Below are 15544 nucleotides of genomic sequence, written 5' to 3'. Positions count from 1 at the left end.
TTGAAAGTGCGAATGGGAAGATGATAAAGAAAAAAAGATCAGCTTCAGATAAACGGCTCCGGGAAATTCTGCCCCTGTAACTTGCGCAGTTCTGCACAGTCATTTCTTACAAAATTACCCTTGAAATGTAGGGAGAGCAAAACATCCCATCTTTCTGTCAAAGTCATGAATGATGCTCAGTCAGTGAAAAAGTTTATTTACCCACTGACATCACATTTTATATGGATAATAAATAGTGCAAAAAGAGACGACACAATGCAGTATGAGGAAGTAACACAAAACAGTTTTCGATACATCAAACATGTATATTTAAATGATGGCGGGCTTAAAATCAAAAGTAGGTCTTACTTTGTTTAAAATTCTATATTATATGTGAGATCAGAAACCAGAAATTGCACACGGTGATATGCTTTGCTATCTGCTTTCTGTCCCTTTTTGTGTCTTCATAGAGAAGCAGATAAGACACAATACAGAACATATAAATAATAATAACATTCTAATTTTCAGTAATTATAGAAAAAAGTACCTTATAGTTTTACAGAAATAAAAACTGAAGACTTGCACATTTTGCCAAGAGAGCAACAGGCTACTGTACATAGCTTATTTTCAGAGGCAACACTGCTGATACTACATATTATTCAGTCATTCTGACAATAAGTGCTTTCATACTGCAAAATAGGCGAACACTGATACCAAGCACAGATATTGAAGTATGTCACTTGTCTCTGAAACTAAAAACATGAACATATGGACAGGATGTGAATGAAAAGCCTCAGTGTATATTTGTTATGTTTCACAGTTTCACAATCACTACACCGATTGTTCAGATTATTTCAATCCACAGCTTTAAATAAGGAGTCACTTTGCATGATTTCAAACACACATGCAAGCACACCTACACATGTGTGCACAAATCGTGTGCAGATTCAGATTTCTGCACTTCCTCTAAGCCTGTTTATGTCGAGGCTCTGTAGGCCATGTTAGTCAGTGGTGCTAGTGATGCTAATGTGAACCCATATTCAAACTGTGCTCCCCTTATGTGGTATGTAAAAGTAATCAGCAGCATGTTGCGCTACGTTTGCACCTTCGGCAGCTTTTTTTGCCAATTTCTTTTTCACCTAATGCAAAAATAAGTCAGGTTTATATAAAAACAATGGATTTGAATTATATATAGGCTTTTGTTTAGATGTTTTATTTTACATTTATCGGATAATTGCTCGTTTTTGTTCAGCAGCAGAAAGCTTTTTTTAGAAAAAGAATAGAATAGACATTCATAGATTTTCTTATCTTTATATTAAAAATATGTATTTGTAGTGATTTTTATGGTTAATCAAACAATGTCAGAAATATTTCTTTGTCGGGATAAACTTTCATTAGTTCAAGTTGCACTCTATATGCTGAAATACCCTTTTCATGTAGTGACCATTGGCACCAGTGGATGAAAAGTTCATCACTCCATTACATTTCTTCTGCTTATAACACCCTTAATTATCCAATTCCTGTGAGTTAATTTTTCATTAGCAAACCTTGGATGCATTGAGCTAAAGATGATCTTTTACTTGTAAGCTTAGTGCTTTGTGTACATGAGTGCCGGTCAAGCAGAAGCACTTCTGATTAACAGGGAAAATCTGTATGTGTGTCTGTCATTAAAAAACAGTCAAACCAGCTGTTTTGTTTCGTTTAAATCCAGTATCCTACAAGATTGTCATTTAGCACATTAACTACCCAGCAATACTGTATTGGCTACAAGATATGGCACAAATATCAATGTGCAACTTCAAGCTTTGGGCACTTATGATACTGAGGTAGCAAAATAATCTATTTATACATCAAACACGACTTATTTATAATGGCTCTTCCTACCAAGAGTTTAGCTGTTTGGTTAAAATGTTGCTTCACAAGGTGTCTAAGTGCAAAGCTTTAAAAAAATGACTCCTACAATACTTTGGCACCAACGACGACACGATGAAGCTCTCCGACGGTGTGGGGGCCGTCTCGGGCAGTAAGAGAGGTCAGTTATTTTACACCAGCGCCAGCACCAGTGCCGATCTGCAGAGCAACAAATCTAACTATTCTTTGATGTCCTTGATAACGGATAGCTGAGACAAGGTTTTCTTGACCCGCAGAGCAGTCAGTCGCGCAGCAGAGTTGGCGTACCAGCACTCCCTCATCAGCTTGCCCATCACACGCAGAGCCTGGTGTAGCAACGAGATGAGATGACGTTATAAGTTACAAAACCCGGAAAATCACAGGTCAGGCTCCAGTGTGTACTGGAATAACAAATATCAAACATCTGATCTGAACAGTTTCACCGGTAACTAAACATGCAATCCAACCTCTTTGATTGACTCTGTAGAAATATCTTTGCAGCCTTTGCAGTGGTAGTAATAGTTTTTGGTAGCTAAAATTGAATACAGTGGTGTGTCAGAATAACGCCCAATTCTCTTCTGTCGGGAAGTGGTTTAACAAGAAATGAGGTCTGAGACAAAGAAGTCTCAGACCTCACCCTGTTCTGTCAATCACTTTTAGCCCATTACCCGAGGCCTTGAAGATAACCACTGCTATGTGTGTCATCCCTCCAGTGCCGTCCTGACTTCTTAAATATCAAGTTTTCTGTACATTTTAAAAAGCTTTAAGAGAATTTCCACTTTCATATGGCTGTAATATGTATATATTTGAATCACCGAGTTGTCTGATGATATCTGTGACGATAGTGAACAGTGTCCACTAAAGTGCAACTCCCCCTGAAAGGCAAGGGCTATACTACAACTTTGATGTTTTTTTATTACATCATGCTGACATCAGCCTATCGAGGTCAAATGCTTAGCCAATCATGGTACTCGTGTCCTCCAAGGCCTAGCATATTGTTTGAAAGTTTGAAGACGAGCCATAAAAATTGTGGGTAATAAAAAGCTCTTACTGAGTTTGAAATTTGGTGCCTTGACCTTGACCCGATTTTCCCCAAAATGAAATCAGCTCGAGTTGTTATTGGTATCTAATATCACACAAAATTTTAAAATGATACATTGAAAACTGTTGACATTAGACTGCTAGCAAACAGACAAATGACATAATATACTCCCTCCCTTCCTGGTAGAATAAAGAAATCTCCCTCAAACTGGCAAAACTTGTGATGTCATGATGCGTTGTACACAGGAAAAATTATGGTAAATTTATTGACCTATGGATAAGACTGAGGTAGTAGTTTGTGGCCACAGTGCATCAAGCATGGAGGGTGATAGCTATTACCTATAACCTCAATAGCTGTTACATGAGCTCCTTATGTATAAAGTTGGGACAACAGACTAATCTTTGACAGCCACCTCAGCTTAAATAAGCATGTCACCTCAGTTGTGCAGCTTGGTTTGCAGCTTACAAGACTCAGTAAGATCTGCTCAGTTTTATCTAGATAAAATCTAGACACAGTCATATACATGCTTTAAGATCCCCTAGATTATCTTACTGCATTTCTCGGTTCACACTAAAGCATATTTCAGATCTCCTGACATCATTTGCTCGTGACTGTGACATCGATCACTCTGGAAACAGTTATAAAACCATTTCTAAGGCATTAAGACTCCAGAAAATCAAGGTGCGAGCTGTTATCCACAAATCGAGAAAGCTATTGCTATTACTTGGGTTATTGTTGTCTAATATTAATTTTTTTTGATGATCTAAAACATGTAAGTGTAAAAAATATGCTAAAAAAGTAAGAAATAAAGGCTTTTTCCCAAACTATATATAAATGAAGTTGACAAAGTTTAATACTGTCAGGAGCACACACAAAAGTTTGTTTTTAGCATGTAATTTGTTTAGTTTTAAACATGCTCATGCTTTGATACAGCTATTTCATATGTGACACTGTAAATTTTCCTATGTGGTTAGAGGCTGTTGGTTCACTGATGCTCGGTTTGGTGCTAAACTGTGACTAATCGTGCTTTATGTCACCATGACACCGGCTCTTTGACAGCTATCTCACATAACGACACATCAGATTTCTGTCTCACCTCACAGCTCTGCCACTGATTGGGAATGCTGGGTCTGAGCTTCTGATCGCAAACCACTTTCCTCATGTCCTCAATGGATGGATCTGAAGGCACCATGTCATAATAAGGCAGCTGAAAATCCTCATGAAGTCCTGTGAAAATGCAAAAAACAAAAAAGCATTTTGTTTATTGTCTGGGTTTTTTTTACAGTTTCATGTATGCACTCTTCTTGAAGCAGTGCATGCTTTTCCTTTTTTCTATGATTACATACTGTGGTGATACTCAGTGTAATGCTATAATATGGCAGCGTATGTGCAAGTAATACTTGCGAGCCACAAGTTCAGGCCTTAGTTAATGACGTTAATATGGCCGCTCATTTCAGACAGCCTGCACTGAGAGTCAGTATAAGATTTTTTTCAACTGTGTATTATGCAAAGCAAGTCTCTCACAGTCGCTCCCAAAATAAAAGTATTGTTTTGGAAATTTGCATGAAACTTGTGGTAGAGTGTATGTGTGTGTGCGTAGTTTGAAATACCCCTATCGGAGCATCTTCTGGCCAGTTCCCAGAACACCAGGCCTAATGAATAGATATCCGCCCGCTTAAACGACTCAAAGGTGTTTATATTGATTGTCTCATCCAGGATTTCTGGAGCCATGTACCTGCAGAGGACAGAATGATTACTGTCTAATGAAATAAAAAGCCCAGTACCTCTTGCAGTATATACTTTAACGAATTTGTTTGTGTGGGTTGGGTTCAAAACTTTCTCACCCAAATTCTAAAAATGTGAAACCACAGGTCACATCACCCTCGTCAAAACCAGCAGAACATATAAGCTGCAGGACATGCATCCGTCTTCATTGCTGAAGACAGCAAAGATTCAAGTGCTGCTCTTGTAGGAATGGTTATCACTTTTTAAAAGGACAAATAATATTTCATCTTTAAAAGAAAACACAGCACTTACTCAAGCCTTATAGACTGACCAAAAACAAGTCCACAACCACTAGGAGTCGCCAAAGCCTAAATGCTTGAGAATGGACTGCTGCTAAATAAATACATTTGTTTTTGTACTGTTTACAGTTGCATCACTGCTGTTTGTTCTCTCACACCAAATAAATTGAGATTTCATGACTTTTACTCAGCATTTTTCTCAAACGGGCTGTGTGAACTGTGTGCACAGACACTACATGATGATGTCTCCTCTATAAAGAGTATTATTTATGCATCAATCGGGGGGGAAAGCTGTTCTACACATGTGTTCCTGCACTTTTGACCTCTTTAAACTTTGTCCTTTCCTCCATGCATCTTGGAAATAGGTGAAGCTGTGCCAGAAACCCCTTGTGCAATGTGTACATACACGGCTAATATTACTCTCTAAATAAACAAGGCCAGTTATTCCAGCATGACACCTGGAGGGCCTTATTTGTTACTGTGGGTTCTGCTTTTCTTGCTGAAACCAAAACCAAAGATGCTGGCTTCCTCTTAATGTTTAAGGGCCAATTAATAGTATTACTTTAAAACACACCGACATGAGAGAACAACTCAAAATCACCAATAATATTTAAAGAACATGGAAGTGATTTCGGTTTAAAGGCACTTCAGTTTAATTTCACATTTCTGTTTTGTGTGTGTTTTTTGTATTGTGACATAAATCCAACCTCTTAGTTCCCACTCTGTGGTTGGATGGTATGTCTATGGTGTTTGTGCTGGAGTCGAGTTTCACGGCCAGACCCAAATCTGCAATCACCGCCGTCCCGTTCTTCTTCACTAAGACATTTTTAGATTTTAGGTCTCTGTGAGCAATGGCTGGCTTCCCTAGAAGCAAGAAAGTAACAATTAAGGTTATTCTGGAAGCCCCAAAAATGTTCTTTATATTACAGCAAATATTTTGGGTCTTTTAGAGATGGATAAAATTGAGGATCATTTTCCAGCCTTAATGTCATAAAATGTCACCTTATCATATCACAGCAGGGTTTGCCTTGTGGTTACACTGTAGCACTGAGTTGATTAGCAAATTAATGGTCAGTCAATGGAAATTTTTTCTTCAGGTTTTAATATATAAAGATATCGCATTGAGATATAGGAAGCACATGGCCAAAATACATTTGCTCCTTTTAATAAGATTAAAGGATATATATATATTAAAGGAAATAGAGCACCCTTTGAGCTTCTCTGATGTGACTTCACTGTCCTAGAATTCAAGTTCTTTATTTACTAAGTACATTCATACCCTGTGTGCCAATGATTTCCATGTGGAGATGTGCCAGCCCACTGGCTATGGACAGAGCAAGAATAATCATGCCTTCCACTGAGACCGTGTGCCTGTTCAGGTAATCATACAGGGAGCCGTGCTCATGGTACTCTGACACCAACCAGAGCTGAGTCCATGAGCCGTTATCTGCAAAAAGGCAGCGAATGACAACGTTATATGTTGGCGAATTTATTTCATAGCTTAATTTGTGAATACATTTGTATTTAGTGCCTAGTTGTAAGACCTTTGTTATCAGCAGCAATAAAGCCCAGGATGTTTTCGTGCCTGAGCATGACAGTCTGATAGATCTCAGCTTCACGGAACCACGAGCGCTCGTCCCTGGAAGAGAAGATCTTAACTGCCACGTCCTCGCCCCTCCACTTGCCGCGCCACACCTCGCCGTATCGACCTTTTCCGATGGTCTCCTGCAGGACGATGGTTCGAGCTATGGTTCGCTGGACCAGCAGTGGCAGCCCTGCAAGATGCAGACGGGAAGAGAAGAGCAGTGGTTTTGTCTCAGCAGATCATAGCTGGAGGGATCAACAAAATGTGTGCAATTACTGGATTATACTTGTGCCAAAATGGTCACAATCCGGGCCATCGTGTCAGTAACCATGTGACAAGTTCAAGCAGTTCTCTCACCTGATCCTGAACCAGAAGTGCTCATGTCATATATCAGATCTTTGAGACTTCTGTCAGGTGACATTAGCAACTGATCATCCAGAGGCTCCTCCGGGTCCTGCTTGTGGGATCGCCTGTAGGCACAACGGTGGCCCTGCACAACAAAGACGCCTAGCAGGATCCCTACACACAGCAAGCAGGAGGGCACCAGGATCACCACGATGAGCTGCAGCCTGCTCCAGCCGGGTTCTTCTGAAGGCCTCTCTGAACAACAACATAGCCAATATTATTAGCGTGTAGTCCTTTTCTAACATTCCTAGTACTTTTTTTGGTTCAATAATCAATAGAATGTAGAATGGGGTAAGATTTGAAACTGTGTTTAATGGGTCTAAGGTCCCTGCTGTGTCTGCTGCACACCCTGGTGGTTACTAGAAAACATGGCAAGCAACAGCATAGGGGGCAATTAGCACAACTCAACACATCAGGTGTTACATAAAACTCCAGCTAGCATAGATGAGTCAGCTTTTTCAGACTTTTAGAAAAGCTCAGCAAAATTAAAACACCACTTATTCTGCAGCCCTAAACTTTAGAGAGGTGGAAATTGAACGTTTGGCAGATGCAATGTTTTCTTGTTTTTCCAGCGTGTCTGAAAATTTTCATCACTGCCTGTAAGTGTCATTAATCAAAAAGGAATAAAGATATTGAATCTTTTGGTGCCAGCAAGCTTTCACTCCTCAAAAAATACGTGCAGTGAACTAATCAGCAACAGGTGCACCGTCAGACCTCGCAAATAAAGATCTGGGCTTGGCAAAACAAAATAACTTGACGTTTCTGTCCCTGACCTTCATTCTGTCTGTGGGTGGCCAGAGGAAAACCTGGACACAAACAAAAACAGGTGAGCGGGTGGGCGCTGTGATAATATGAGATTTAGAGACATGCTGGCAAAATAATGTGCTGTCAGTGCTGCATTACTACCATGACCTAGTGCTAATTTTGTTTGGTCTGGGGAAATAAAGAGGGAGAATTCTGTAACGATTATTTGGCCAACTTCAAGATTGCAGGAGCTACAACTAACTCTTTCAACATATATGTGCACATGTGGGTACTGTAATAAAAAAAAATAAAGGTTTGAAAAAAACCCAAGTCCCCAAAGGATGAAATGTCCTCACCAAGTGATCCTAAAATGTGCAACATCTGCAGATGGCCCAATGTGCAAAGCAACACATTGTGAACTAAACCACAGTTTCTTAAGACATCTTTAGCCTTTTACCTAAATACAGATCCTGCCATGTGTCCAACTGGTGCTCAGCAGATATGGTGCAAAACAAGACCTTACTCTCTCCTCTGGCTTATAAGACCTTCTACACACTCTTTTCTTCCCTCTTAGGTGATTGGGGTCATCTCAAAGCTTATATCTGCTTTTAAACTGTTTACTACAGCTAAGAGGAGTTTGGAAATTAGGTACAAAGGAACACTTAAAGTATCCCTTCCCGTGTGTTGAAAAACTCTAAAGTAAATCAAATTGTACAGCTACACAAACCACTAAACACTGCCTAGCACTTAAATGTCTGAGTATAGAAATGCATGGAAGTCAAAGCGAGGTCATGAATTCTTTATGTATAAAAAAAAATCCACAGCTAAACGGATGAGCTGATATGTAGCAAAGCAGTGGAACAGATTGATTGCGCTGTCCTCATTCACAGTCAGCACCATCATGGCCTCGGGGCACTGCCCCAACCACTCTCATTAAAAATCTGCAGCATCAGACACTTCAGCACCAAACATATGAATATGATCATATATTTGTTTTGTTTCTCACTGACCATCTATACCTTTCTGCTTGCAAATTGGAAACAATCAGTAAATGAATCCATTAGGAAATCAACTGATAATCTGCAGTATTTTTAATAAATAAACCATTTCAGTAATTTTTTTAGCCAGCTGCATATACAAAGGTGTGAGTAATCCTTCTCTGCATTAAGCCCAACTTCCACCCGGCAGACCCATGAGAGGCTTTTGGGACTACATGCCTGACAAAGTATTTATTTATAAATCAGGCGAGGGAGGGGGAGGATCACTAACTGACGTCCCATAGCCTCTGCCAGATTTGTTATGTCACAGGATCTAGGAGGATCAGCATCCACCTCGTCTAGCCAGGACCAGAATGAGTGGGAAATCCCACACAGATTGAGTTGGTGTTGCCGCTGAGTGTATGCAACTGAAGCAGTGGAACATTAAAAGACTGTCTGAGGGGCTGAATGCATTTTTCCTGTATTTCATTTTTACAATATCCGCAAACTGTTTATATATAAATCTATTCATTTTTGTATCTGCTATCACAGCTTATGTAGGGCAGAGTACACTCTGGACAAGTAGCCCATTGCAGGTCTAACCCAAACATACAGACAAGCATTTACAGTCATACCCACTGCTAATTTAGAACGACAGGCTAACTAACATACATATCTTTGGAGACTGGGAGGAAGCCAGAGTATCTGGAGTAAACCCGCACAAGCGCACATGCAAACTGCACACAGAGAGGCCCCAGCTGGCCAGGTGGTCTCGCCACATACTGCTGCATTACCACACTGTGCACTGTTTATATATAACTCTGTATTATTTCTGCTTCAAAACACAACCAAAAAATAGTAGAGGCAAATAGACACAGCGGCCTCAGGTTATTAGCATCGTGTGGGCTGTACCTGGGTATAGGTGCAGGGTCTCGTTGTTGCAGAAGTCAGTGAAGCAACAGTTCCTTTTGGAGACATTTCTGGAGCTGTAGCAGAAGACCTGGCCTTTCATCTCAGAGGGGGACAGGCAGGACTTCACTGCCTCCTCCTTCCCATCGATCAGCATCACAGAGTTCCAGCAAGCGCCGTCTGCTGCTGTCTCACAGGTGTTGTTGGCACACAGCTGGCACACACACTTCAAACCTGAAAGACATTGAGATTTGGTGATTTTTGTCTTCAGACACTTTACAGCTGACAGCATTCACTGTACTTCATTTATCTGTGAGTGACTGAGGGGGGCTGGGGGGAGGACAATATACTGACTCGCGTGAACAGTGGTTTTTAACTCTTTAGTAGCAGGATGCTCCTGTTACACAATGACATCTATGCTCTTAATGGATGGAGGTGGAGGAACCAGATTAATGCCTCTTAGTTTAACACCCACATAATCTTGTGTTCTACTTGGAGCTGTTGTCATGCTTTGTTCCATAAGCAGTGTCTGATAAGCAAGAGTGCACTGCCTGCTCACAAGGAAGAAAAACAAATAGCTTTAAAAATTGCTAATTATTTAATTGTGTGCAATGTTTTTTATGGCGCCTTCAGTTTTCAAGCTAAAGGTCTCCACAGCCTTATCTTGTAAATTGTAATATTTTGTAACAAGTATCACCCATTCATACATTTTTTTATAGACACTGATGGCTGATCCTGAAATATAATTATCAACAGCTAAGTGACAATACCTTAAATCAGTTTCCAGTCATGACTGCTGTATGTATGCAGTAATTATTTTACTTACTGTACTCTGTAATAATCTTAAGTCATTCTTCACTGCCTTAATTTGGATCCACCACGCCATAAGACCTGTTGTCAGAATGGCTTCTTTACAGCCACTGAGACCTTTTCTGATGACTCTGCAGTGGACAGCAGACGGATCAGCTGAAGGACCAGATGCATCTCGCAGGTTCTGCGTCAGGTCTTAGCTGGATTTTTTTTCCTATTTCTTTAGGATATGAATTTCAGATACTGTCCATCTACTGTAGATATTTTTATCCCTGACATTTCTTCATTTGTCCTCCACTTATCCAGTTTTTACAGAATTTCTAAGGGCCCTCTGAATACCATGCTGTGCCAAGTCTTCTGCTGATAACTCTTTGGAATTCACCTTGTTGGTGCAAAAAATACTTTATGCTGTTTTTGTACGTTCAACTAAATAAATGGGAATAATTTCTTTTTGACATGCTCTTAGAAACAAAAGGCCTAAAGATTCAAAGTTGTCTGTTATAATGGCCTGGATAAACACTAGTTCCTTCACTTAGTCGCCTTTTTATACTTAAACATAGATCAATGTAAAAAACAAACAAAAACAAATTCTGAAAATGTTTGGATACAGGACTGGATGGAAAACAAGTGAAAAAGCATCCAATGTCCAAACCTGGAGACCAGTTTTCTAAAAAATACAATAAAGTCTGGCTCACTGGAAGCAAAATGTTAAGAAATGAGATTAATCAGCTGTATTTTTATGTTTTTTTTGTTGTGTGCTTTTTTTAAAAATCGTATAAATCATAAATTCATTGATACGTAGTGATATCAGAAATCAATCCCTGTTTATTCCAGACTCTTGTTTTTTTCTGCTCCCTCGCGAATCTCCTGGAAAGCTGATCAATTTTTTATTGACTCTGCATTTTGTACTAAATCTGGAACCACATTGCTCACTTGGCTCAGTTCCCATGAACTATGAATGCCTTATAAGTAAATCTGACTTACAATATGCATGTCACACAGAGGTTATATGGTACCTAAAATCTGGAAGAGCCAAAGTATGAAAAGGGGATTTAAACAAATATCATTACATAACAAAATAATATCTTTATAAACATAATCTTTATTTTCAACATCTTGTAGCCTAACCATTAAAGTGAAAAAAATTTCAGCCCACAGTAAACAGCGGTGTACGGTCTCAAAGGAGAAGTTTTTGAAAAATTCAATTAGAGTATATTTTTCCTCCAGCCTGCTGTGCTGTTCATTTAGGTGGTTTTGATGCGAGCTGCCCAGTTTTGGACATGCTGGCTGTAATGTCTGGCTTCTCTCTGACTATAATGGAACAAAATGCCACTCACCTTGTGGTGACTAAGGTGCCAAAAACAAACAGAGAACTGATGTCTCTTTTTCCAGAACAAGAAAAAGAAATACAACCACAAATCTTGCTTTGACCAGTGTCATGTAACAACTATTTTCTTCCCACAGTCTACAACCACTAAAACAAGCGCGCAGCTAGCTAATTATAGCTCTGCTGAGAGAAGACATCATTAATGTTTACATCCCATAATGCTCTCATCACGAGTACATGAATCCTTCTGCAGAGTGACAGGGATTGCAGGTGTAGTTCGGAAGAAAGGAAATATCTCCCGCATGAAAGTGCTCATGGACATTTTTTTTTTACCCCAAAAGAGACATTTCTCTTTTTTTTTTAGCAGCAAAGAAAAATAAAGCACTTAGAGACCACGTGTCACCTGATTTACTGAATTTAAGAGCAGGCAGACATCTCTCCAGCCAGCCCCAAACTCACAACAAAACACTCTAAACGGATAAACTGTGAAGGAACGAAGACATAAATTTGATCTTCATTATACTGACAGAACATAATCTCCAGTGGACAACTGAGCAGCAATAACTCTTCATCCTTTTGGTCTTTAAATGGGACTGATTGACAGTTAGAAATATGACCAATCTTCTCTTTTAAAGGTTTTTGTAAAACTCGTCTTGATGAGAGACCTGCTGACAAAATCAGCACAAAAAAAGTTCAGGTGAAGACTATGAGATTACTTTTTGCCTTTTTATGGCATAGCTGGGGTTGCTTGGTAACAACCTGTTCAAGGACAATTAAGTTAAAATACACCGAGGTGCGGCGAGAGTTTCCTTTCTTAAAGCTGATGAACGTCTGAGCACTGGTGTGTGTATTTAATCACTTGTATAACACTGATGGAGACCGAAGACTTGATTTGGGGATCGTGCATCTTAAATGGCAAAACTATTTTTCCAAAATATACATGTTCAAAATCTTGTTGAGAGTTTATAAAAGGCGCAAAAACTTCTAAGTAAAAACATTTTTATTGGCTTAATTTATCAAATTAGCAGAAACAAAAATCTAAACTTCTTACAATAAATGGGACTGTGAAACCTCACGTAATCTAACAATAGTTTAACAGGAAACTTGTCTAACCATTTGCCCTCTTTCTAAATCCCCATCTTATGATGATATATAACTACATTTCAAATCTATATTTAATTCTCTCTGTTTCAGGAACTTCATATTACCCCATAGCCTCTGCGTGCACATTTAAAAAGCTGTGAAAAGAAAACCAACAATGAATCAAAGTTGATTCCACATCCATTCAGTTTGGAAGTGGATCTTTGCTTTGAATCCGTTTTGAAATGACTGTTTGCAGCTTTTAGAGCTTGTTTTGTGACAAACCCTAGAAGGGGAAGCTGAATCTGAGCAGTGACAGTAATGAGTACTCTTTTAAATGAAATATTGCGCAAACTTTGCACATGCTGTTCACATTTATAAATCATTCTCCATAAACTAACAAGTTTGGATAGCCCTGCAGCACCCCTCAATCCTGAAAGAATAATTACTCATTTCCTCAGGCATCACCAGAGTCAGTTACAAATTAATTCTCTCTCTGTGTTGGGGAGTATAATACTGTTATTTGCAGTGTTGTGAAGTCTTGTTATAACTGTGGACCAAACTCGATGAGTCCCTTTGAACTAATATCTGCACTAATATAACAGAGAAAGTGTTTACAATTACAGGAAACAGGGAATATCTGCCACACTAGAAAATCACCCATTTATTACTCAAATAAGGAATACGTTCACTGCAAAGAATGTAGAAAGAGAGACATTTTTACTTTGTTATTTTTCTGGCTTTACTTAAATCTGCATTTAATGAGCCTTGTTAACCTTTAAAGTAGCTCAATTATTCGGATTGAATTCCAGTGTCTAGAAGAATAGCACTGAGGCTTGTAGAATAATTTGGAGGCATTAAGCAATAAGAGGCATTTAGCGCAATTAAGCAATAACTGGTTGTTTTTAAAAGTTTCACTTAATCATTGCATTAGAAATTAAGCTATTACATAGCTAAAGGTGACCCAGAGTGACTAAGAGAGTGCAACTAGTACAACTTACCTTAAGTCACCTGTAACCTTTTACCTTAAGTCAGAGAATGTCAGATGAAAAAACTTGTGCTTTTTAATTATTTTCAACAAAATGCGTTAGACAAAGATCTGACATACAAAGTTTGCCAAACAATAGTTTTCATCCAGTTCAACCCACCATCTACTTGCCCCACTGGAAATGTAGTAAAACATGCACTGCAGTCTAACACAGTTTTTCTAAGTTGGAGTTTATGTCTTTCTGTGTACCTGAGCCCACCAGCAGCCAAACAAGCCAGGCTGTGTTTATGAAGTAGCATCTGTTCTGTTTTCCAGCTCTGGAGTTAAGTGGCTGCAGATTCTCCAATTCTTAATGTATTTCATCAATATCAAATGCAATGTTACAGCACTTCAAGATGCAGCATGAATGTGGGTGGAAACTATGGATTGTTTTCATCAGTTAACCTGACATCTATTTCCATAATGAACTGTTTGGTCTGTAGAATAAAAGAAAATTGTAATGCCTTCGATTTAGGATTTTCTGCAGCCCAGTTTTCAGCAAATATGTAGTTTTGGGCAACAAGTAGTTCAAAAGCAAAACATATGACAAGAAAAAGTTGCAAATCCCTTTAGAGACACTTGAATTATTACCTCAGTTATCAAGTTATGAGAGTAGCTCCAGGTTATTTTTGAATGATGAACTATCCTTTCAGGGGTGTAGTATGAATTCAATCACAGAAAACAAATAATTAATATTTCTATTTCATATTAAGCAAAACGTTTTAATCCTAGATACAAACAGGCTACAAGGAAAATGCTTTAAGGTCTTTGAAATGATATATCACAGCATGTGTACTAAAGCTGACCACATATTTTAGCCAAACCTACTTACTGACAGCTTGAAATTACAGTCTTTTAACACCCATACTTCCCCACCGCACACATGCTGTTTGTGGGCGGTAACTTTACTTTCAGACCTTTTTAACAGCAGCAAAATAAGAAAAAGAAATGCTCCACTTTTGATCATATCTTTAAAGACAAATTCTTCTTCTTCTTTTTTTTATTGCTATAAAGTTTTGTGTGATTTTGAAAAGCCAACTATACTAATTGGGTTAGTGTAGGCGGTCTAAGAACTCCTTAAAAACCTTAAAAAAAACAAATGGCACAGCTTATTATCATGTTGCACCCTGAGACTGTGTACCTGCAGTCAGCTGGGCGACAGTCAGGAAAATCAACGCCGCTTGAAAGCACTGCTTCCCGGGACGAGTCATGGTAAGAGCCGCATCTGCTCCCTCTCTGACGCACCGCTTACACAGCTACTCTACAGAAAACAGAGCAAATAAACATTGCGGTAAAGTCCGTCGGCCATGCACCCCCGCCACAAACGTCTCCGTCTGTAAACGATCGAGAAACGCAGTTTGCTCCGCCTCTGTTGACTGAACTTTAAGAGGATTAGCGCTGCAGACCTCTGATAAAGACATGTGAATGGGAGCCAGAGAGAAAGTGCGTCGCACATCCATTTAACTGCTGTCGGTCCAATGAAACACCACCTCCTGTCTGCCAAAGGGATATGGAAATTACCTCTGCTCACTGAGGTCTCACTTATTTATTAAATGTGCAGAGATTTTAAACTATTTACAGTGTAATCTGTGGAAATTACTAACTACAACGCCACAATCTGGCCAATCTGCAACCCATACATTATTAATAAATAATCCACAACAAGGCTGCTGAGCTCCCTAATGAACACATGAGAATATGAGCACTCTGTGCTTCCCTGAGTGCAATTAATGTCAGTTAATGCA

General features: G+C 39.2%; 1 protein-coding gene across 1 annotated transcript; it reads right to left on the bottom strand.

The window, feature by feature from the left end:
- Window positions 1-188: 188 nt before the first annotated feature.
- Window positions 189-15261, bottom strand: acvr1c (activin A receptor type 1C). Its single transcript, XM_085434124.1, has 9 exons — window positions 14941-15261; window positions 9559-9789; window positions 6878-7120; window positions 6480-6710; window positions 6215-6382; window positions 5643-5799; window positions 4522-4646; window positions 4008-4138; window positions 189-2195 (listed from the first exon to the last, which is right to left on the bottom strand). Exons 1-9 carry the CDS (start codon window positions 15008-15010, stop codon window positions 2070-2072), a joined length of 1482 nt encoding a protein of 493 aa, XP_085290250.1. The 5' UTR covers window positions 15011-15261; the 3' UTR covers window positions 189-2069.
- Window positions 15262-15544: the final 283 nt, after the last annotated feature.

Source organism: Copadichromis virginalis, linkage group LG16, assembly GCF_057382275.1.
Source record: "Copadichromis virginalis isolate Kocher_CV1m ecotype Utaka linkage group LG16, C_Virginalis_male_GT1.1, whole genome shotgun sequence".
In the NCBI taxonomy this organism is placed as follows: Eukaryota; Metazoa; Chordata; class Actinopteri; order Cichliformes; family Cichlidae; genus Copadichromis; species Copadichromis virginalis.
This window is presented reverse-complemented; position numbering and strand designations above follow the sequence as displayed.

Coding starts and splice junctions, on each gene's coding strand:
- acvr1c (XM_085434124.1), bottom strand. CDS start 15,010: ATGACTCGTCCCGGGAAGCAGTGCTTTCAAGCGGCGTTGATTTTCCTG. Junction 5,800..6,214: donor GGAAATCATTGGCACACAGG/GTATGAATGTAC, acceptor TCTTGCTTCTAG/GGAAGCCAGCCATTGCTCAC. Junction 2,196..4,007: donor ATCAGTGGCAGAGCTGTGAG/GTGAGACAGAAA, acceptor TTGCTACACCAG/GCTCTGCGTGTGATGGGCAA.